This window comes from Taudactylus pleione, unplaced genomic scaffold, assembly GCF_031769625.1.
Source record: "Taudactylus pleione unplaced genomic scaffold, aTauple2 ptg000065l, whole genome shotgun sequence".
Classification (NCBI taxonomy): Eukaryota; Metazoa; Chordata; class Amphibia; order Anura; family Myobatrachidae; genus Taudactylus; species Taudactylus pleione.
In genome coordinates, this window is record NW_028284467.1 from 10,606,749 (window position 1) to 10,631,813 (window position 25,065).

The following is a 25,065-nucleotide window of genomic DNA, read 5'->3' on the forward strand; positions in this document are numbered from 1 at the left end:
TCCCAAAAAAATCTCACCAAGTAGAGACAGCACATTATTCCAGAATGTGCCAATTTTGAACATTACCACAAAAGGTGGAAGATGGTGCCTGAGGCCTGAATTACACCTCCAACATGAAGCTGGGACTGTTGGATAAGACCTAAGGAGGAGGGCAGGATTCCTCTACCACCTGGAAAGTAATTTAATTTGAGACTCCACCACCAAAACACTGAGAGAGCAGGTGTGATTTACATGAAACACCTTGCTCCTTTCACTATTGGCCAATGAACTAGGCAAGTCCCCATTCCATTTGTCTACATATTGTGGCAAGGATCCATACAATCCTTCCACCAGTAGTTTATAGATAACTGAGATCGTGTACTGCAGTGAAGATTTCATCGTGCAAAGCTTTTAAAAAGATGTAAGATCTGGAATCCTGGGACAAACTCTGAGTTATGGAGCAGGGGGGAGAGGGGAGTTAAAGAGAATGAGAAATCCATGTTGGAGCATAGCCTACACCAACAATCTAGTGTAGGCAAAAAAGTAGAATGGTGCAATTTCTGTAAGATAGGCAGCCAAGGTATGGTATAATTAGAAGTCTTACTCAATCTTGTTACTTTGTTTGTGTGTTGTGTTACTGTCGCATTTCATGTGAGTATCCATTTATATATTTTTATACATTCATATTAAAAGTTAAGTTTTAGTTACGTCACATTACTCTATATTTACTTTCATTTATGATGGATAAGTGTCCCACCAAGGAGAGTACTGTCTTTCTTTCTTTCTAATTTCATAAGTAGTAGTCTGTAGGGAATTAGGCCCTCATTCAGAGGCGGTCGGATGATGCAAGCGGTCGCTCAGAAACTGGGCGGCCGCTTGCATCCTGACCACCCGCCTCTGTTTCGGTCGTTAGGCTGTGGGTTTACACCCACAGCTCTAACGGCCGCTCGGGTGATGGTCGCGATGGTCAGAGACCATCGCGACCATCGGGGCTCACGACGAGACCCTAGGGTAGGGTCTCACTTGTTGTAAGCCCCGGAGAGCTTCTGGCTCTGTCAGAGCCAGAAGCTCTCCACTGACATCACTAGTGATGTCAGTGGGGCCTCCCCCAAACGGTAGGCGTTCCCATGGGAACGCCTCCGTTTGGGCTGCCACCCCACCGGCCCGCCTTCCAAACGGGGCGAGCTGTCGATCAACATCGACAGCTCGCCCCCTTTGGAAAGAGACCCGCTATGAGCCGGCTCCCTCGTGCGCATGCGCACTGGCCAAACATCGAGGCGGCCGTGCGGTCGTAGACCGTATGGCCGCCTCTGAATAAGGTCCATAGTTTCCACTGAGACCCAGTGCTTGGGGTTATCCAGCCTTGATCAATTCTTTCTGATAATAGCCCTGAAACCAAGGCATCTGCAACCCACTTCTGGCTTTAGGCTTGTATAACACATCCCAACCACACATCGGTCTCCTTCATCACCAAACAAACCCACAGGGGAACCTCTGCAGATCCTTCTGGTAGGAGGGGGGGGGATTTTTATTTGTACTATACACAGTGGCATCCCTCACCGCTGTGTCACATGGTGTGTGGAGGGATGTTTTGAGCACGGCATAGCCGCGCGCACCCTGAAAAGGGGACGTGGCCTCGTGCGAAGGGGCATGGCCTCGCGGGATGGGGGTGTGGCCTCACAGCCTGATCCCGATCCCCCGTGGTCCTGTTCTTCTTAATATTACTGAGGGGGGGGCAGGGGGTGCTGTTTGCGTGTGTTGCAGTGCCGGCTTCCTCACAGTGTCAGGGGCCGGGTGCTGCACTTAATACTACAGTGCAGCACCCGGCTCCTGTCACTGTGGGGGAGTGTCAGTCTGCACCTTGGTGTCACCCCTCGGCGGGTGACACTCGGGTGCGACCCGCACCCCCCTTGTGACGCCATTGACTATCCGCAAGTCATAGGTGATATCCTGGAATCTGCGGGTTAATGGCCGAGAGTTAGGATCCTGCCGACACCCTGCAGGCAGTCATACAAGCCCAAGACAGGAAATCACAGAGGTTGTTGGGGGTGGAGCTTTGAAAGCCCAGGCTGTGCTAAATAGTAGGGATTGCCAGATCGATTCACCGTACTGAGTTGAACCACATGGCTTAACTCAGTGGAGTGTCTTTTTAGAGCTGTAGAAAGCAGGGGTGCCAGTGACTCTGAGTGACTCACTGACAGCTCAGCCCCCCACAGCCCAGCATTACAGACTAAGCTTCTGCATTGACTTTCCTGAGCCAGTGTACTCCCCCAGAGCCCTGGCAGTTGCAGCGCGACTCCGAATGAGTCGCTGACAGCTCCGTCCCCTACACTGCTAATCCGATCTGATCATACTTCTGCCCTGACTCAGTGCAGAAGTATGATCAGGTCGGATCAGCAGTGTAGGGGGCGGAGCTGCCACTGACAGGCTCCCACTGACAGAGAGGCTAGAGAGGTGGGTATCTTGAATCACCAATCGTTGAGTGACTAGAATTCAAACATCTGAATGTTTCGAGTCATTGTGTTGAGACACTCACTCACTAGCCATCTCTACTAGAGAGACTCTGAGCTGGGCAGACCTGTGGTGATGGTGTGCTGCTGCTGCTGCTGTGAAGGGGCCATGTGTATTGGTACAAACACTGCACTGAGGGAGCCAGGCCACCACTGAGATGAAGGATGCCGTGGGTGCAGGGAGAGCGGCCAGCTGCTAACGTTGAGAACTGGTAGAGTATGCTGAGGATCAGAGAGACATGAGGGCTCTGACGGAGGTACACTAAGGAGTGGCTGCTCATAGCTGATATTACTGTAGCGACTGGCACCAGAAGGAGCCGTGTCAAACTGAACAACAGAATGACGTTGAATAGGTCTGTGTTACTAGCTCCCATGTGTACCCAACTTGAACTGATGCTTTGGACCAGGATATGCTGAGATCAGGGCCGGTTCTTTAATTACGCATGGTACGCACCCGAGTAGGGAACTACATTGTGGAGGGCGACCTGGCTGCTACCATGCTAATGTATTATACAGAAGCCAGCAGCTGCTGAGCCCAGGGAGGGACGCGGGCAGACTGTGTCACTGTAACACAGCTGCACCGCGGTTGCAAGGGAAGGAGTGACGTGACGTCACATTGCAGTGAGCAATCAGGGCTAGATGACTGCCGCCAGTGGCCAGCCAGATTTAGGGAGCACGTGTCTCTGGTCCCCCTTGTCCCAGATGTCCCCCCTGCCTGCTCTGTCCTATACACACGGACCACTGCACTGTGCAGTTCCGTTAAGTGCAATTTTTATTCTGACAGGGCCAGGCCAGGCCAGAATTGCAGTGTGATGGGCCGGAGGAAAAGTGGGATGGATGAGGGTCGGGCCAGAGGAGGAGTGATGATTTGGGCTGTAGAAGGGGCGGGCTGGGGGAGGAGTGGGTAGGACAAGCAGCTGGGACTCCTCCTCCTCCGCAGCATACATGGGTGGCCTCAGCAGCACAAGCCCCTGCGCAGGAATCTGCGTGAGTGGAGACAGCAAGGGGTGGGGTGTAACTGGAGAGTAGAGAGCATGAGGGCATGGGATTGGATCCAGGGGGTTACAAGCCAGAACAGAGGGGAAGAGGAGAGAGAGAGAACAATAACGGAGAATATGAGGAAGAGATGAGAGATAACACAAGACACAGAAGGAAAAGAGCAAGAGATAGTAGGATGGCACCTGGGACAAAGGAGAGCTGGGGGGAATACTGCTGCTTGTTGAGGGATGTGGAGTGAGAGTGCTGGTTGGAGAAACGTGCAGCCTCTGGTGTGACAGTAGAGACTACAGCGGGCAGGGCCAGCCGGCCCCATTAAGCCAGGTACGCACCCACATATGGGACCAACTAGCTGTAAGGGCGCCATCTCCAGAGTCCCGCTGCTGTCCCCCAAAGCAGCCGGCATTACAATAAGTCACACTGACTTATTATACTGTATGCCGCTGCACCACTTGCAGCAAGTGCCACAGCCGCGGCCTGAACACTGTTGGTGATTGATAGTACAGACATGGCTGGAGGGGGAGGAGGGACCGCTCTCTCTTCTCCTCCCCTCTCTTGAGTCCTCAGCTCCTCCCCCCAGAGTGACACAGCCTGGCTTATTAGAGTCTGTGCCCGGCTGAAAGTAGATGAGGGGACACTCTCTCCCCGCTCCTCCCCTGATCTCGTGTCTGTCCTTGGCATTAAGTCCAAGGAGGAGCCACCATTCATTTACTGCAGTTCTGGGCCCAGGACAGGTAAGAAAATTTAAATACTGTATATCAGTTATCCACTGGCTTACACCCTCTCCCTGTCACCCGCATCCTGTCATCACACTCTCCATGTCACCCATTTCTGTCATTCTCTCCCTGTCATTCACTGCTGTCACCCTCTCTGTCACCCAGTGCTATCACGGTCTCCATGTCACCCAGTGCTGTCACCCTCTTCCAGTCATCCACTACTTTCACCCTCTCCCTGTCACCCACTGCTGTCATCCTCTCCCTGTCGTTACCCTTTCCCTGTCACCCTCTCCTGACTTCACTCTCTCTCTGTCACCTAGTGCTGTCAAGCTCTCCCTGTCACCCAGTGCTGTCACCCTCTCCATGTCACCCAGTGCTATCACCCTTTCCCTGTCACCCAGTGCTATCACCCTCTCCCTGTCACCCACTGCTGTCACCCTCTCCATGTCACCCAGTGCTATCACCCTCTCCCTGTCACCAACTGTTGTTGTCCCTGTTGTCACCCTCTGTCACCAACTGATATCACCCTCTCTATGTCACCCTCTCACTGTCACCAAGTGCTGTCACTGTCTCCCTGAATATGTATCTTTTGGTATAATTGTAGCTTAGCATGAAGGGGTGTCCTGCTGTATAAGGGCCCTATAACACATACATTTTCCTGTGGTGGTCTATGTGTGTATTGAATTATTTTTAATGTAGGGGCCTATATTGTGTTTAATTATTTTCATGTGGGGGCCTAGTGTGTTTTTTTTTCCTTCAATGTCTATATTTTACTTTTACGTGGGGGTTAATGTGTTTTTGTTTTTTTTCATACGGAGCCTATGGGCCAAATGTAATAGGGTGAGAGTTTAGAAAAGTGAGAGTTTCTGACACTTTTGAAACTTTGCCAATGTAATAGAGTCCAAAAACAAAGTAACAGAGCGAACTTGCATGTTTTTTTAGACTTCAAAAACTCTCACGATTTAAAATCTCATTCAGATGTTTTCCCATTTTGAAGATAAAACTCAACCAATGTGAGAGATTACTGCTAAACTCTCACATTTTCTAAACTCTCACCCTATTACATTTGGCCCTATGTGTTTGTTTTTTTCATGTTGTGTCTTATGTGTGTGTGTTTTTTTTTATTGTTTTTTTATTTGTCATGTGGGCCCCCCATGTACTCCTGATATTTCACACATCGAAATATGAGGGTTTATTTCACTAGGGGGCGCCAAAATCTATATCTGCTTACCAAATAAATTAGGCTTGGGCTGGCCCAGGCTGAGTTAATAGCTAAGACAAAGCTTCACCCTTCACTTACAGCACTGCACCCTCTGTGTCTGAAGGACTGTGTGATAGAGGACAGGGACACTTGTCTAGCACTCATTGCCTACAGTAAAGCTGCCCCCAGAGATCCTACTGCTTTCAAGTTGAAACCCAAGTACAGACCCCTATATTGCCTCTAAGTGTGTTTAAAGTGCACCATAGCCTGTAATACCACTAACAAAGGAACAGTAGTTCTGTGCAGCACTTCTCAAGAGGCTGTGGGCCTGATTCAGAGCCGGACGCTATTTGCGAACGGTTGTTCAGAAAAAGGGGCCGGCTATTTAAATTGAGCGCTCGCTCTTTGTGGTCTGTTGACGCCTCTATGTCTGAGCGAGCGAACAAAACATGCGCTCGCTATTTTGTAAAGACGCCCCCTGGCCGTTCGCATCATACGTCATCTCCGCTATTTATTAGATTAATCGAGTACATCGAAAGGCGTCTGAACTGCTCGAAGTGCTTGTGGTAGGTTTTACTTCCCACAATCACTGCGAGCAATTCAGGCTAAAAGACAACCAAGTGACGTGGTCGATGACGCTGCTTTGTTAATTATGCACACCCATTAAACGCCCGTTTGGCACGCCTGCGTTCGGATCTCCACTCCACGTTTTCAAGCACTTTCCCCTGTTACCACCCACAAATGCCTCATTCTGTCACTCAAATTAGCAGGCCCTCGCTGTTTTGCGAGCGCATGATTTCCGACCGCAATGACTGGTTGGCGCATGCGCATTATGACCCATACGCATGCGCAGATGTGCAAACATCGCTCGGAGCGAGCGAGCGGCTGCTTACGAGAGGCTCTGAATCAGGCCCTGTGTTCTAGTTGTGTCGGCAGCACTGATATCCCACAGAGTTACATTGTCCGTGAAACTAAGGGCCTGATTCAGCAAGGAACGCACATTAGCAGACGCACGCACCCGGCCGCTGCGAGAACATGCCAATCAATGCATACGTACAGAGACTGCAGCACAAGATGCAGATGCCCAGCCCCACATTAAGCCGTCCATCTTCCTTTACTCACAGCCTGATCAGTACGCAAGATAGTGTAAACAATAGCGGTTGACCTGACCTGCCACAGGATTTTGTCCGCTTCCTGTGTACAGCTTACGTTATGGCTGCGTATGCTGCCGCACTGCCTTAATTATGCAGGTCCCTATAATGGTGTCTCAACACACAGGCACGCCTGACCACCCCCCGTCACCACCCACAAACTGTACTTCCTGTCAATCAAAATTGGAAGGGTCTGCGTACACACTGCATGTAGTCTGCGTACCCTAACCTGATCGCACTGGCTAGTTCGCTAGTTCGTGCAGTGCGATGCATACGCATGCGCAGTGCAAAAACATCAGCCAAGTGCGTACGTTCTCTCCTTTGCATTCCTTGCTGAATCAGGCCCTAAATGCCATAGTTGTTGCTATACTGGAGCTATGGAGCTGCCCATTGCGTCTACATATAGAGACACTCAGTCCATACTGAGCCATTATAATCCTCAATTACCTCCTGCCCCCATTTCATGTGCACCAACGCAAGAACTGGCCAGTGAAGATCATAGATTAATCCAGTCATTGCTGGGATTATTTGCACTTATTGTGTGATTAAGGGGTCTAGTCATTATGTTATTTATCGGGGTCAGAACGGACCCCGATAATTAACAATCCATCTCGATGCAAGCGCCGGAGCAATTCATCATTGCTCCGGCGCGGAGACAGTTGATCCTTTCGGAGCAGTGAGACAAGTGCGCATGCGTGACTTACAGGTTGCGCAGGTACAAAAGAGCGGGAGGATCTGAACAGGGGTGGAGGTGTGTGACCTGTATGGCCGGTAGCGGGAACACTCGCCATCTGAAGATGGCAAATGCTCCCGCACTCAAGCTCCAAAAATATTGTTTGTTTTGCCTTTCATTACCCGCTTTATTGTGTCTGCTGATAACTATAATACAGTATTAAGTGTATTACGGCTCCAGTGTGTGTTGCCAACCTTTATTGGGGTGTAAGCTACTAAAGTGAAACCTCCTGAAGAGCTACTAAAATTGTAGAAAACAATTGAAGGTCATTTAATGAAAATGTAAAAAACTTTTATAGAAAACAACAAAGCATTTAATTATTACAGTGATATTGTTGAATTTTGTAAATAAAATTTAAGTTCCTTCACATTTCACTGTTAATTACCGGCTCAAAAAAGGTAAGTGCAGTATAGGAGCAAAATACATTATATAGGCAGGGCTGCTGTGTGATTTTCCAGCAGGGCTGGGTGGGAGTCACTCGCTCCACCGTAGCATAGACGCCGTGGGTGGAACCACAGGGAAGCATGTCAAGTGATTGCTGTAGAGGCTGCGGCATCCATAATAATAACATTTGTTCTGCCCAGCCAGGAGAATTTATGGAATGCCTAAGTTTTTAAGTCTGGACTGGTATCCAGACCGCAGAGTGCAAAACCAACCCAGATGGGATTTTTCCTGAGAGACCGAAAGACAAGTAATTAATAAATTCGATGCTCGAGGGAGACCTATATGTCGACGATGCAGAAGAAGTGGTCACATTGAGTGGAACTGTTGACAGCCCTCAAGAAGAGATGTAGGTCCAATTGCATTAAGACAGGACCAAGTTACAGTGTCTAATGTATCGTATTCCATTGACGATAAGCGAATCAGCCCAAGAAGACTTTTGGGTCATGTCGTGTAGTTCAGCGTACCACGTGGTTACGGATTCATAAAAAGAACAGACACCAAAAGAAGAGTATATGTACAATAAACAGCCATTAAGAAGACCATCTCTGAAAAGTGTTTCCGAAGCCTGAGAAGTGGCGAAATGGTCGAGTTTGAATTGGCGAATGGAAAGAAAGGCATAAAAGCCGTTAACGTGACTGGTCCAGGTGGTGTTCCGTTACGAGGCAGCAAATTTGTAACAGATCGCAAGCAACATTGGCGCTATCCATGTCATGGAGATACTCTAAGTAATACTCAGCAACATTATCAATACAGCGATGGTGGAGAAAGGACAAGGGCAGTTGAAAGTGCAACTGATAGACGGAATGATGATCCTCCACAGTCCTACAGGAGGTGTCGACACCTACCATATCACCAGATGATACCAGCTGAACACAGACAGCAAGATCCCAACATCCCAGTACAGAGTGAATTATTGGGGAGAACCCCAGAGCAGAGAGAATCCTTGGGGCAAACAGACGAACGGCATGTGAAGGAACCTAGTGAAATGGTGCAACCGAGCCTACAGGATGTAGTTAGGCTGCAACCCACTTCATAGTCAGTATGTGAGAGCAGACTGAAAGTGGAATGTACCGATTCCATTACGGCTGACCCCAGTCGAGCAGATTCAAGTACCACTGACCAGAAAAGGGACGCTGAAGGAGTGATGTACATGGCCACAGCAGAGGGATCGGGGCCCCTTAAACCCAATAGCCCAGATTTGGTTATGTCACAGTCTGAATCTAATGTCCATGTAGAAACCGTTAGTGTAGCTAAAGAGGTTGTGACATATCTTTACCCAGAGAAACATGGCCCAGATAGTGAGTACACCACTATAAGCGGTGAGAAGTTAACTTTCATGTTGCAGCAGGCTATATGTAGGTCTAGAAAACGCAACAAAGGTGTATTGCCCTTACGATGTTAGGTTACTGTATGCATGTCCATATCTGTCTTTACATAATAGCAATACATTTTATGTTGGGTGATCATGCAGTAATGTAGAAGAGACTGTTCTTTGCAAGTTTGTTTACTGCGTGAGGACACACAAGATTTTAGCAGGGGTGTATGTGATATCCCATAAGGACCCCCAAATTCTTGGACTTTTATATGCTGCACTGTGCTGGGGAATGTTCTGGAAGTGCAGTAAGCAGAGACTCTAGGACCCAGGAGACCGGGCAGTGTGTGCTTCAGTGCAGAGCTGAAACTGAAACTAGGGCCCTCATTCAGACCCACTCGCGAGTGGCTGTCCGCTCGCAAGTGGGTCGATGGTCTGCACTGCGCATGCGCGCGACGGAGGGAGCTCCGTCGTGCGCATGCGCGAGACGCGCCGAGCAAAGGATTTTCCTTCGCTCGGAGTGTCTCATCAAAGGGGGCGTGCTGTCGATGTTGACTGACAGCACGCCCCCTTTGGTGGGCGTGCCTGCCAGACGGAGGCGTTCCCAAGGGAACGCCTACCGTCTGAAGCCGGCCCCACTGACATCACTAGTGATGTCAGTGGAAGTGATTTTGGCTCTGATAGAGCCAAGATCACTCCTGGCCTTGCGGTTGAAAACCTCAACCGCAGGCTGTTGCTCGCAGTGGTGATGGTCGCGATGGTCAAGACCATCGCGACCATCATCCTGCACGCTCGTATATGCTGTGGGTGGTGGCCCACAGCTATACGAGCACCCAGGAGGACGCTCCATATTACTGGAGGTGGGCCCTGATTCAGAGCGAGCGCCTAGGTGAGAGGCTGGAAGCAGCAGGAAAATGGCAGTGTGAGAGAGCTGCAGGAACTGGTCTGTAGGTATCAACAGCTGAGTGAGGAGGCTTTGAGCTGGGACACCTTGCAAAGGGACAGACCAGGGAGCTACACTGCCAGTACCTGGGGTAAGCCAGGAGAAAGACAGAGTGAGCCCCAGCCTGTGAAAGACAGCCCAGACAGCTCCAGCCCAGCCATCTATAATAATAAGTGCAACATATCCAGTGGCGGGCTGGGCCGGGGGGCAGGGTGCCATGTGCCCCCCGGGGCCGCAGCGTCATGCGGGCCGGTGCAGTCTGTGTCACTGTGATATAGACTGCACCGCGCGTGTAGCGCTGACTGGACAGAGCCGGCAGCTGTGTGTTTGCTGTAATCAGCAGCCGCTGAGTCTGTCAGACTCTCATCGGCTGCCGCTGCTCCCACTGCGGGAGCCATCTTCCAGCTCCCGCAGTGGGTAATGGGAGAGCCGTCGTCATGACGACGTCTCTCCCATAATGCAAAGCGGCAAGAGGAGCCGGTGGAAGCGTCGGGACCAGGAGCGGGAGTTTCAGGTAAGTGTTTTTATTTTTTTTATTAATTAAGTCTCTCTCTCTACTGGGGGGGGCTACTGGGGGCACTACCAAGGGGGGGGGATTACTATGGGGGCACTACCAGGGGGGGGATTTCTATGGTGACACTACCAGGGGGGGATTACTACTGGGGGCACTACCAGGGGGGTGGATTACTACTGGGGGCACTACAAGGGGGGGGGACCACTACTACTGGGGACACTACAAGGGGGGGACTACTACTACTGGGGGCACTACAAGGGGGGGCTACTACTGGGGGCACTACAAGGGGAGGGGACTACTACTAGGGGCACTGCTTAGGGGGGAGGGAACTACTACTAAGGGCACTACATAGGGGTAGAGGAATACCACTGGAGGCACTGCGAGGGACCACTGCTGGGGGCTCTATATAAAGAGCAATACTGGGGGTACTGCATAGGGGGGAGACTACAACTGGGGCCACTATTTAAGGGACATTGCATAAGGGTTACCACTATTGGGGGCACTGCATGGGGGGGTGGACTGCTACTGGGGGCACTGCTTAGGGGGTACCACTATTGGGGGCACTATATATGGGGCTTACTACTGGGGGCACCAGGGGCACTGAACAGGGGGGACCACTACTGGGGGCACAAGGGGCACTGCATAGGGGGGGATCACTACTGGGGGCACTACTGGAGGCCTGCATAAGTGTGTTATCTCCTGTGGCACACAGGGGCACTGCATATGGGCACTACGACAGGGGGCTGCCCCTAATCTTTATTTTTACCTTACATTAATCCCATATGGACCCGCCTCCTCCCTGAAACACTTGAGGGGGGGTGGCGCCGTAGCACGCACGTTCTTCGGGCACCCTGGCTACACGATACTCCTCTGCCAGGGCCGCCTGCATGCATTTGCCCCCCAGGCTAAAAGTTGCCAGCCAGCCCTGAACATATTTGTGGTGAGATCTGAACCCCAGCACTCTGCTTTGTTCCAAGACAGCACTCAGTGATGATATAGCATTGGTCCCCTATAGTACATGGAGATACTGCCCCATTACCAGTCTGTGTAGTTGACATTACACAAGTTAAATTGCTAACATGGTATCACTTGAACATTCTCTCAAGTAAGGAGGACTACAGTGTGCTTACATCTCAGTATATGACAATTCCTTCAGTCTCCCTTTACCGCATGTCCATCAATGACAGCCTGCGCAGGACGAATAGGAAAATTGTGCTGTATATTGATAATTTGCAAATAATGCTTTATACTGAAACACTACTTGTTTGTGGGACATATTGTCATGCATAGAGATTTTGTTAGTTGAGTTTAAGGTACTTATTTATCAGTTAGTAAACGAGAAGCAAGTATTGTAGTATATTACTGTGATGACTATAGAATGCATTAATGAGTGTTTGAAGAACACCATTACTATGTAATGGTTATTAAATGATTCTTGCATGTTCAAATGTATTCACTACCAGTGTGACAAAGTGCTCCTGTACAATAAAACTAACGTCACTTTCAAAGTGTGTAATTACTGTGCTGGGTTCTGGGGGGACTCCTGTCTCTCTGCTGTTATAGGAGGAGCCTAAAAGAGGAACTGCACTGATCCACGCGCAAGCAGGTTCCAGAGGAAAAGTAGGTACAATCCACACAGTGACATCCCACCAAATTGGGGGTGTTACATACTGATTTCGAGTAGTTAATCCTAAACTTGGCCAACTGTCCAAATGTTGTAAATTCAGCCATAAGTATCGGGAGAGAGGTGATGGGTTTTGTGACAGTGGCAAGTAAGTCGTCAGCGAATATACCCAGCTTGAATCCTCCCCCCTTCCTCCAGACCAATGACTAATAGTTCTGGTCAAGGCTTTTGTTTTTGCTCTTGTTCCATTAGCTATAGTCACCGGTTCTGAAAGGGTACTATTAATCTTGATCCTGGGGGACGGGGATTTATAAAGAGCCAGTATTTTATGCAAGCAGGAAGGACCCAGTCCCATGTGTTCCGGCCATAAACTGCCAATTCACCTGATCAAAGGCCTTCCCAGCACCTGGAAACACAAGAAAGGCCTGAAGTTTATTATGAGAGACATGGTGGATTAAGTCAATGATTTTTGCAGTATTATCTCAGGCCTTAAGGCCAGCGACAAACATGACGTGATCAAGATGGATTAAGTCAAGCAGATAACATCTCAGGCAATTGGCTATAATCTATACAGAATAGATTTGGGTCTGTAGCTGGAGTATAGGCAGGGCCGGCTCGACCTATATGCCAGGTACGCGGCCACATAGAGCACCAGCCTGAGGAGGGCACCGTGGCTGTCATGGACAGTGAGTTACTCACCTGTCCTAATTGGCGCCCTGTGCTGCATGGACTGCGCTAGGCGGCAACCCGTGTCTGGGACGGATTCCCCTCTTTCCTGGTCATCCCACAGTGCGCAGAGGTCACTGACAGTCAAAGTGGATGCTGGCACAGAGATAGGATCAGCGGGATGAACATGTGACGTCACATGCTGCTGCCGCCGCTCACATGCCTATCGATGCCTACCAGTTGAGCCTAGTTCCCCATCAGGTAATGGACCCGGACGTCTGCCGGCAGGTGAGAGACAGCCGAGCAGCAGAGCAACAGGGGACACAGAGCCGGTGGCTCAGCATCTCAGAGGTGTGAGTTCTTTGCGTCCTGTGCAGAGAAGCAGGAGGTTGGGCTGGACGGCTCAGAGACCTATGTGCACCTGCTATCCATATCCTTGAACCAGGCCTGCCTGCCACAGCGCATAGACTTCAGCCAGAACTACAAGGAGCCGGAGGATGGAGCGGAGCCGCGGGAGAGTGACTGGTAGAAGCCACAGCAGGAGGAGGAAAAGGGTGACATATACAGTATATGTATATCCCAGGCTTATCACTTACTGTACAGGCATTGTCCCCCAGGGCCGTAGTGAGTGTGGTGCGGCCGGTGCCTCCGCACAGGGCGGAATCCTCCAGTGGCACCGGCCACACACTTCTCTGCACTGGAGGTCTGCAGGAAGAGACCTCCGGCAGTGGTGCGCGCCGCACAGTGAATGTCGGCGCAGGATCCCACCATCCCTCCTCCCCTCGGAAGTAAGGGTAAGCGCTCAGGGGGGCAGAGAGGGAGTGAGAGGGGCGGCAGTGCTACACAGGGTGGACTGCCGTCTAGCTACGGCGCTGCTGTCCCCCCTCCCTGTCCCCCTGTGTATGTAAAGCCTGCCCCCTGTGTATATACAGTCCTCCCTATCCCCGTGTACATGCATTCCTCCCTCCTTGTACTCCCTGTGTGTATACAATACTCCCTCACTGTCCCCGTGTGTACTATCCCTTTCATTGTCTCCATGTGTGTACTGTCCTCCCTCACTGTACCCACGTGTGTACTGTCTTCCCGCCCTGTCCCCCTGTGTGCGTTGTTCTCCATACCTCTCCCCCTGTCCTCCCTCATTTCCCCCATATGTGCGTTGTTCTTCCTCACTGTCCCAATGTGTGTACTCCACCACCCCTGTGTCCCTCACCTCCTCTGTGTGCCTCACCTCTGTGTGCCTCACCTCCTCTGTGTGCCTCACCAGAAGCAGGGAGTGAAAAGTGCAGAGTTAAAGAGGGACAGAGAGTATGAGTTGTTCAGGGGGTAAGTAAAGGAAGGAGGAGCTGGGGTGGCGTGAGACATTAAGAAAATGCTGACCCTGTTTTGAGTGGCCACGCCCCTTGTGACGCGTGGCCACACTTATTTTTTTGCGTGCTTGCCAATGGCGCACACAGAGGCTGACTCCATACCCCCACTTCAGAACTCCCACTTCTACCACAGGCGCAGATATGCGCCCTCTGGACACTACCCAGGCAGCAGCGCCGAGTGGTTACATTTTGATGCTGCCGCGGCTCTGCAGTACCTTGAGAGCGACGGGAGAGACAGAGCAGCACGGAGAGGGTTGAAGGCAGTGTCAAATTAGCTGGCATGAGGGAGTGTGGAAAAGACATTAGGAAGGAGAGACCATACAAGGTATGAAGGGGGCAGAGGGCACTATGAGACATGGAGAAGGACAATATTGAGACATGGGGAAGGACAACATAAGACAGAGGGGGGGGGGTTGGCAAGAACAATACATGGCACAGGGGACACAATACAAGGCATGGAGAGGGGTAAAGGACAATATAAAACGGGAAGAGAATAATAAAAGATTTGGCGGGTACAATACAAGATATGGTGGGGAGAGTCAATTTGAGACCTGGGGGAGCACAATACATGCTTTAGATATGTTTACGGCTTTTCCCACTAGACCACGCCTCTTTATATTTTTCGGTCGCATGCCTCTGGCATGCGCAACAGTACTTCTGGGGGTGCCGGAAAAAAATATTCGCTTACCTACAAAATTGGGCTTGGGCCGGCCCTGAGTATAGGAAGGGATCCTCTTTTGGCAGGACAGTAATATGGGCTTCCAATGATTGGCCAGAAGTTTGTCTTTAAACGCTTTATAGTAGAAGATGAAGCTAGGACTCTACAATCCCAACTTTTGCTGAGTACTGCCATAATGCTGTTTCTCAAAGTGGGCTGTACAATGCTATATTTAGTCAGAGCAAATACAATTGTGTAATACTGGAAATGCTCTATCCTATTTATATCTCAATTTATTGTATGTAGAGGTAAAACAACTTCCCTATGGTGTATATTGCTGCTAACAATAACAACAATTTATAAATTGCCAGTGACCAGTGACCAGGGACGTGGAGCAGATTTTCAAAAAAAAAATGGCTGTGGCAGTGAGCAACTTCCAGATGTTCAGCATATTTCCAGCAGAGCTGCACAGTTGTTCATATTTTTGCAAACCTTGTATTATAAAAACATGTCAAGCCTGCTAGTGGGACGCTAATAAATACATGTTACCTGTCTACGCAGTGAGCTGCTGTCATAACAAAGTTAGTACGGATCAGGGAACCCCCACAGGTGTGATACCAGAAGCCGCCATCAAGATACTGTAGAGAAATCTAGGACAGTATATATGGATATTTAAGTATATTGATTGCATATGGGAAAGACCCATTACTAATACAGTATAATCAATTCACATTATATCAAATAAATGCCTTTATATAAATTGACATATTACTGCTCTTCTGCTGGAGATGTGCATATGCTGTAATGGAAACATATACAATATGTAATTTAACCTCCATATATTGAAGGGTAATGAATAAATGTGTTATATGGTCTATGTGATTGTCTTTACATATAATATAATGAGATAATCTCTGTAAATGAAATTAAAATACACATCATTGCTTTTTTTGTAGTCGGGATCCCGGCGTGCGCGATGCTGACGTTCTAAATACCGGCGCCGAAATCCTGACTGCCATTGGCATCCCGAAGCTAAGTATTGGGGTGTTAGGGGGAGGTTAGGGTTAGGTACGGCGGTTAGTGTTAGGCATTAGGGGGAGGGTTAGGGTTAGGCACTGGAGAGGGAGTGTTAGGATTAGGGAGCAGGGAGGGGGAGGTTAGGTTTAGGCATTAGGGGGGAGGTTAGGTTTAGGCACCGGGGAGGGGGTGTTAGGTTTAGGGTGCGGGAAGGGGCTGTTAGGTTTAGGCACTGGGGGGGACATTAGGGTTAGGCACTGGGGAGGAAGGGTTAGGGTAGTGGTTAGGAAAATACTTACTATTCATTAGTTTCTGTGGGTGTCGGGATTCTGGCTGTCGGGATGACACTGTCTGTATTCTGACCAGCGGCATCCGATTCCCGACAGCCGGGATTTCATACCCCACCCAATTAAACAATGTAAACTCAGCAGGCTAGATATTTTATGTAAACTCAGCTAGGCTAGATAAATTAGATAAATTAGACATTTATCTAATTTTTTTTATATTCTATTTTTTTTTCTGCATTGTTGCCATGTTTCTCGTATCTGCATTTCTCTGACCCAGCTTCATATTATTTTTTGTACACCCCTGATAGATGTAAAGTGCAAACAGTTTAGGTCCATTTTCACCAAGGGGGGAGTGACATTTAATTTACTGTAAGCAACAATGTGATGTGGTCTAAAATGTCTAATCAGTCTAGAATCACAGAAATTCAGAGCATGTAAACATTTGCTAAAGTGTTCCATTGATATCTGAGTACATTTAGTATAGTCACTGACCTGCCATGGCCAACCATTTTTAGTAGCATCAGTTCCGCCTACTACACGTCCATCTTGAACGGTTTCATGACAATGACCTAAATAGAAAACAGGGAATTGGTAGATAAGAATCATTTTAAACTGAGGTAAAATATAATACAGATGTGTCCACATACATCTATCCTCCATACACTACAAGTCGTGCCACATGTAACGCGGGAGTCCAGTGTACATCGGTAGCACAGAGCATCTTTCGTGAGACTTTTTACCTTCAGTGCGTCTTATATGTGAATAGCTAGCACACGCAGCTTCGGCTGATTAAAATGATATGCAGCATGCCTATGTTCTCTACGGGTGCATCTGCATGTGAAATGCTATATTACAGTGTCAGCAGCTGTAACACTGTAACGTAGCGGTTGGCATGCAGATATATCCGCAGACACACAGAGACAGAGGCATGCTGCATATCAGCTGAAGCTGCTTGTGCTAGCTATTCACATCACTGTGTTAATAAGACATATTTGAAGGTAAAAAGTTGCACAAAAAGACACTCTGCACTACCGAGTCGCGCCAGGGCATGGTGCGATTAGAAGGGCTGTTTAACGTGCAAGGAGGCTAGATGTATGAGGACACATCTGTACAGCCATTTCTAAAACCTTACATGATCCTAGATATCCTGACATAACTATGATTTATGTCACCCTGTACTGGGGACAGATAATAAACAAATCTATTTAGTGCGCCTGTTCCAATCTGTACTGCACCTCATGCCGAACTCCCTATTCTCACCCACTCACTGAGGGCCTGATTCAGTAAGGGACACAAGTGAGAGAACGCATGCACTCGGCCGATTATTTTGTTTTGCGCATGCGTATTAGCCGCAGTGCTCGTGTGAGAACCATCAACTGCGGTGTGGTAGAGGACGGCCAGCATACAAAGTGTGCACGGAGACCCTGCCAATGTTGATTGACAGGAATTGCCATTTGTGGGTAGTGACGGGGGTGGTCAGGCGAACGCAGGTGTGTCTGTGCGTCTGATACCATTATTAATCCTAGGTGAATCGCAGAGAAGTGTTCCAGACAAAAAACTATTATTTCTTTTAGTCATAATATTTGTTTTGTGAGTTGCCCTAACATTATAAGAAAGTGTCTTATTACTTAAAGTGTTGGTGGGGGACGACCCAAGCCATCCCCTTGAGAATCATTATAAAATAAAGCTTGGGTGGAGGCACATTTTATTGACCCAGTAAGAAAAAGGGTTACATAATGAGTCAGGCCCATAGACTGTCTCCTGCCCAATAATACAAATTATCCCCACCCCAGAATGACATGATACACTGCTGCTGCTGTGTGACTGAGGCACCTAGGGCCCGCTATTAAAGAGGCTGTGATATGCATGTTATATCACATCGTAAAACCTTTATACTTTATCATACTGAATATATAGCCTCTGCCACATACCTTGTGCTAATATAAAGCTACATTGTATCTAGTTGCTAGTACAGATGTGTCCTCATACATCAAAGGGTACATTTGCAAAAGTGTAAGTTTTTAGCAAGCTTGCCTACCCTCCCGACTTGGCCAGGAGCCTCCCGAAAATCGGGCGCAGGTCCCGGCCCCCTGGAAAGGCAGGCAAGCCTCCCGGAAGCCGCCAATCCCCCCGACCCCTCCACCCCGCAATTAGTAGTTAAACCCCTGCAGAGGAGGGGGTCGGTGAGGCGATTCACACTGAATCGCATCATTTTGGCCCCGCCCCCTGCTCCACAATGCCTGCATTATCGGCATTGGGTAGCGAGGGTGAGGCCAAAATGACGCGATTGCGTGGCCCTGCAACGCCGACAAATGCCCATCACCTGTCCGGCCACGCCCCCCTCCCCTGTCCTGCTGAACTGGCTGCTCCGTCCTGGAAGGAGCAGCCAGAAAGTCGACAAGTATGGTTTTTAGAAGTTAGTTTTAGAAGTAATGTTGCCCATAGCAACCAATCAGATTCTAGCTATTATCTACTAGAAGGTGCTAGTTAAATGTTAAGTAGAATCTGATTGGTTGCCATGGGCAACATCTCTTCTAAATCTCACTTCTAAAAACTCTCACTTTAGTAAATTTACCCCCTAGCCTCAATACGTTATATGGCGCAAAATACCTGGTGCGACTGAGTCGCTCTGAGAGGTATAGAGTGCCATCTTTACATTTTGTGACTTATTCTCATCAATGATGCAGGGAAGCACCACACAAAGGGCCTGATTCAGTAAGGATCACAACTGCGATTATGTACGCAGTCTCATTGTGAAAATATGCTAATGATTGCAATCGTAATGCCGTTGCAGCCAAACATAAGGACACCCACTTTACCTTATACACATCCGTAATACTTTGCAAATCTGTGGAACCATCAGTAACATTGAGTACAATTGGAGCCTCATACACACTTGCTCAAAATCTGTCTCAGAAATTGCTAACCTTCCAGTAGGCAGTGAGAGCTCAGGCTGTGTATGGCATCGCGGTGGATAATTAATGTATGTCCCTGCACAGAGCCGGCCCTAGGCATAGGCATTCTAAGCTTATGCATAGGGCAACTGGAATGCCTAGGGGCATTCTACGGCTCTGCACAGTGCAGGTTACTCAGAATGAGCTTCTGCATAGAAGCTCATTCTGGCGTCTACAGGAGGACTCGAGTCGGAGACCAGGAAGATGGCCGCGGGAGGGCTATACTGCTCATACCCAGCCATGGCCACTCCTCCCATGGTCCTTTGCGGAGTAGAGCTGTGAGGGCAGATCACGGCTCTGCCTCCGCCTACATATTGACATTAGTCACCGTCAGTTGCTGCTGAGCCCATAGCCCATCGGACCACCCGGCATCTTGCAGTCGGTCCCCGCGATTTCCACGGAGTCCAGTCTCTAGGTAACTTATCCAGCTCAGGCTGGAAGACAGGAGGGGGGAGGAGGGGTGGGGTGGGCACGTCCTGGGCAGAGAGAGGTGCTTGTCCATGCTGCTGCTGAGTCTGTCTCAGTGGGGCTGTGTGTGTGCATATAAAAAAACTAATAATAAAAAAAAAAATATATATATATATATATATATATATGATATATAATGTAAATATATACAGTATATATATATATATATATATATATACACACACACAACAATAGGAAGGGGCACTCCTCAGTCCAAATCAAGCAAAAGTGTATATACTTTACATAAACCGGTGCCCTACGTAGGCCAATTTAATATGTGATGCTGTATGCAGAGATTCCATGTTGGCGGCACTCGGAATAAATACACAGGCAGGCTGGATTACCAACGTTTCAATGCTTTGTTTTGCATTTTCGTCAGGGTCAGCACCCTGACGAAAATGCGACACAAAGTATCGAGACGTTGGTAATCCAGCCTGCCTGTGTATTTATTCCGAGTGCCGCCAACATGGAATCTCTCTTTCGCAAACCAACCCCACTGTAACCTCCCTCAAATGGTACTTCCTGTCAATCACTCTGCAGTGGGTCTGAGTAGTCACTGCGATCACAGCCCCGATCGCATAGGAGTGTTCATGCACGCGCACTAAAATGCATCCGATTGTGTGCGTAATCGCAGTTGCGATCTTGCTGAATTAGTGCACTACAGATGATGGGCAATGACTTTAACTGCACAGGAATTCGTTTTAAACACATACAAAGTAGTAGATGTAGCACAATGGAACTTGGCGTGAGAAAAAGCTGCGGCTGCTGCTTCATAGCAGAGTCAGACTCAGCTGCACACAAATGTACAAATGTCCAGAGGCGCCGAGAAGGGAGGGGAGCGGGGGGAGCGCCGTCCCCCCCCTCCCTCTTACATCAAAGCAGCCCAGCACACGCTGCTGTGTGCTGGGCTGCACTGGGAGACTGCTCGTGGCTGCTAAGTAGCAGCCACAGCAGTCTCCTATGCCTGTGGGGAGAGCGAACACACTGATCGTGCCCCCCACTGGCTATGCACCGGGCTGAGGGGCTCACAGCGCCCCCCCCAGCATGCAGCACTGTAAATGTCACACAAGAAATGAATCAGTGCAGCCTAGGAAAGTAGTTTTGTCGCTTCCAGTTGTTTTCATTGTGTAAATAAAATGCACATTTTGGCCCTGATTTGAAGTTGTACGCTATGCCGATGTTTCCAAAGTTGAGCGATTATCAGCCATCTACACATTTGTCTAAATTGCACTGCGCATGCATCAAGGTACAATACTAGTCACTTGCAGTGACTATTTATTCGCAATGTGATTGACAGTCAGGCAGTATTTTGGAGATGTAACTGGGAGTGCCGAGAAGGAAAGCAGGTGTGTCGCAACCATTTCGGGGGGGTGTCTCACCCTGCGACTGTAAGCCTCTATGCAAGGTACATGGCTCCAGCGTCTCAATTCCCTTGGCCATTCTGTGGAACCATAGACTCACTCAGTACTGCAACTATTGAATTATCTGCGGCCATGCGGCCATGCTCCATCTTTATACGCAATGCTGCAACATGTTATGCTGATGCTTGGGTGTGCAAAGCCGCAGGTGGGGGTCTCAATACATCGCCCGGCAGCTGCAACATTTGCATATTTTTGCATAGCAGCTGTGCACACATATTCAGCAGCGCCGGCATTAGTGTACAACTCTGAATCAGGCCCTTTGAGCAAAAAAAGGACGCTTGTCGCAGTCATGTCACCTGGGACCATGGGCATAATTACCTTAAGTACAAGGGGTGCAGCTGCTATGAGGCCCAGAGTTGAGGGGGCCCATCCTCCATTTTAAAGTTACATGTGTTATATACATTTTTCACCATTAGGTTGTACATTGGGGCCCTTACAAACTTTTGCTATTGGGCCTTCAAATATCTAGTTACACCCCTGCCTGGGACATTGCGAGCCGAGAGGGGCTGTTTGGCTCGACTGATGCCAGAGTGTACTGTGGGCCTGATTCAGAGCCGGATGCTATTTGCGCTCGCTCGTTCAGAAAAAGGGGCCGGCTATTTAAATTGAGCGCTCGCTCTTTGCGGTCTGTTGACGCCTCTATGTCTGAGCGAGCGTCCGAAACATGCGCTCGATATTTTGTAAAGATGCCCCATGGCCGTTCGCATCATACGTCATCTCCGCTATCTATTTGATTAATCGAGTTCATCGAAAAGCATATGAACTGCTCGCTATTCTTGTGGTAGCATTTTCCTACCGCAATCATGCGAGCAGTTCAGGCTAAAAGACAACCAAGTGACGTGGTCGATGACGCTGCTTTGTTAATTACGCACACCCTTAAAACGCCCGTTTTGACTGTTTGGCACGCCTGCGTTCGGATCTCCACTCCCCGTTTTCAAGCACCTTCCCCTGTTACCACCCACAAACGCCTCATTCTGTCACTCAAATTAGCAGGCACTCGCTATTTTGCGAGCACACGATTTCCGACCGCACTGACTGGTTGGCGCATGCGCATTACAACCCATACGCATGAGCAGATGTGCGAACATCGCTCGGCGCGAACGAGCGGCCGCTTACGAGCGGCTCTGAATCAGGCCCTGTATGCGTATTGTATATAATGTATGTACTGCATAGAATATTGAGCACAATCACTTGTTCAACATACAAAGTTGAAGCTGATCTATTGGTGAGTACATGAGGGGAAGTTTTAGGATGAGGAACTTGCTTTTCTTCTGCTCCACAGGAGGTTTCTGTCCTCCCTGAGCTCGCCTTAGGACACCTGCGTTACGGTTTGACAGGTGTACCGCCCAAGTCAAACTCCCCGCCTGGGTAGGTAGATGCTTCAGTTGTTTACTGGTAAACATTTGCAGTGTGAACTAGGGATGAGCGGTCCGGATTCTGTGGAATCCGGACCGCTCCGAACATCGGCACAGCTCGCGTGCTCCCGCCGACTTGGATCCCACTGCGAGGCTGAACTTCAGCCTCCTGACGTTGGATCCTCGCAAGAGGCGAGAGTGCCAGATTCTCGTGAGAGGTGAGCGTTCGCCTCTACATAAGGCACTGAGACCGGGACTGGGCGCCATTCACTTCCACACTCCGCACGCTGTGCACTGCTCTGCTTATGTACTGGCTGTGACAGGGATAAGTGGCTGTGCTGGCAAAGTGACTGTATAAGGGATACACTGCACATATGCTGCGCTATACTCTGCTAATTAAGTGGCTGTGTCCAGAGACTCATAAGTGGCTGTGATGGCAAAGTGACTGTATAGGAGGCACACTGCATGCTGATGTATGCTACGCTATACTCTGCTATTTAAGTGGCTGTGTCCAGAGACTCACAAGTGGCTGTGCTGGTAAAGTGACTGTATAGGGGGCACACTGCGCTATACACTGCTGATTAAAATGTTGAGAATGACTCACAAGTGGCTGTGTGTACAAAAAAAGTTTAAAAAAGTAAAAAAAACTTTCAAGAAAGTTAAAAGTAAAAAAAAACAACATATTTTTTGATGCTCTACCCCACTGTGTATACAGGCACTGTGACTCCTTGGGCCCTAGCCCTCTGTGTATAAAATAAATTAAAAGCACCGTGACTCCGTGGGCCTTAGCCCTCTATGTATACAAGCAACGTGACTCCATGGACCTTAGCCCTCTGCGTATAAAATAAATTAAAAGCACCGTGACTCCGTGGGACTTAGCCCTCTGTATATAAAAGCACCGGGACTCTGTGGGCCTTAGCACTCTGTGTATACAAGCTCCATGATTGCTTGGGCCTTAGGAACTCATTCAGACCTGCTCGCAAGATGCGGGCGCTCGTTGGCAAAAAGGGGCCGGATATTCATATTCCACACTTGCACTGCGTGGTGTAAGGATGCCCTCTATGTCTTAGCGGGCTACAGCACTGAGCGCTCGCCTGTGTATAAAGATGCCCCCTTTCCCCTCACAACACATGTCATCTCCTGGAATTGTTGGATTAATCGGTAACATTGAGAGCCATGGGAGCTGCTCGCAGCCTTTGAGGTAGCCCTACCCCGCCACAAGCACTGCGATCAGTGCTGGCTGAAATACATGCAGGTGACGTGTACAATGACGCCACTTTGCTAATTATGCACGCCCTTTAAACAGCGTTTTGCTGGCCTGACATGCCTGCGTCCGCAAAACCACTCCCCGTTTACAAGCACCTTCCCCTGTAACCACCCACAAATGGCACTATCTGTCACTCAAAGTAGCGCTCTGGCTTTGTGCTAAGAGCACATGATTCCCCATCGCAATGACTGGTTTACACATGTGCACTACGAATTATATGCATGCGCACTGAGCAACAATCACCCAGCAGCGAGCGATCGCACCTTAGCGAATGGGGCTGAATCAGGTCCTTAGCCCACTTTATACAAGCTCCATGACTCAGTGTGCATTATCCCTCTGTGTATAAAAGCACCGTGAGTAATTGGGCCTTAGCCCACTATATATACAAGCACTGTGACACTGTGACTTCTTGGGCATGAGCCCACTGTGTATACAAGCACCGTGACTAATTGGGCAGTAGCCCTCTATGTGTATAAGCACCGTGACTAATTGGGCAGTAGCCCTCTGTGTGCATAAGCACCGTGACTAATTGGGCAGTAGCCCTCTGTGTGTATAAGCACCGTGACTAATTGGGCAGTAGCCCTCTGTGTGAATAAGCACCGTGACTACTTGGGCAGTAGCTGTGTGTGAAAGTGCTGTGACTAATTTGGTAGTAGCCCTCTGTGTGTATAAGCACCGTGACTACTTGGGCAGTAGCTGTGTGTGAAAGTGCTGTGACTAATTTGGCAGTAGCCCTCTGTGTGTATAAGCACCGTGACTAATTGGACAGTAGCCCTCTGTGTGTATAAGCACCGTGACTAATTGGGCAGTAGCCCTCTGTGTGTATAAGCACCGTGACTAATTGGACAGTAGCCCTCTGTGTGTATAAGCACCGTGACTAATTGGGCAGTAGCCCTCTGTGTGTTTTCAATAATATGGATCATGACAACCAACCGTGTAGAGCAGAAGCAGCAAGAAAATGCTACCAGTGCAGCTGCTGGAACCAGTAATGATGATGATACTAGTCATTCACTATCATCTAAAGATGATGCTCAAGGGCATAGAGGCTTTAAAAAATTAGGGTATATGAAATAAAAAAAATTGAGATTTCACATGGGTAAACACAAAAAAAACTTCTAAAGGTTACTGAAGAAAGACAGAAAATTGGCAACATACCATTCACCACACACATTGGCAAGGAAAGGCTCAGGCCTTGGCCTTTATTTCTTAGTGGTGGTTCTGCACCTGTCGGTGATGCACCTTCTGCCTCTCATGATGACAATGAAAGACCTTTTAGAAGAAGTGTAAAAATACTGAAAACCACTAAGGCAGTAGATCAAACTGTGCGTTCAGGAACACAAATGTCAGAAATTCCTGAGGAGAGTCTAAGTGTGTCCATGAGTGCTATGTGTGAGCCTGACCTTTCAGAGGAGCCGCCTTCCACAGTTTCTGCTCCTTCTGTATTTGTGGGGATGAGCAGCATAAGTATTGCTGATGAAATAG

General features: G+C 48.9%; 1 protein-coding gene across 1 annotated transcript in view; it reads right to left on the minus strand.

Moving 5' to 3' along the window:
• Positions 1–24,791, minus strand: part of LOC148534672 (chymotrypsin-like elastase family member 1) — a 40,315-nt gene extending 15,524 nt beyond the window's left edge. The window contains exons 1-3 of the mRNA XM_088465870.1: positions 24,739–24,791; positions 16,611–16,687; positions 15,364–15,464 (exon numbers count right to left, since the gene is read on the minus strand). Of these exons, the coding sequence (XP_088321996.1) occupies positions 15,364–15,464; positions 16,611–16,687; positions 24,739–24,754 (194 nt within the window). The 5' untranslated portion in view covers positions 24,755–24,791. The remainder of the gene's footprint in view (positions 1–15,363; positions 15,465–16,610; positions 16,688–24,738) is intronic.
• Positions 24,792–25,065: the final 274 nt, after the last annotated feature.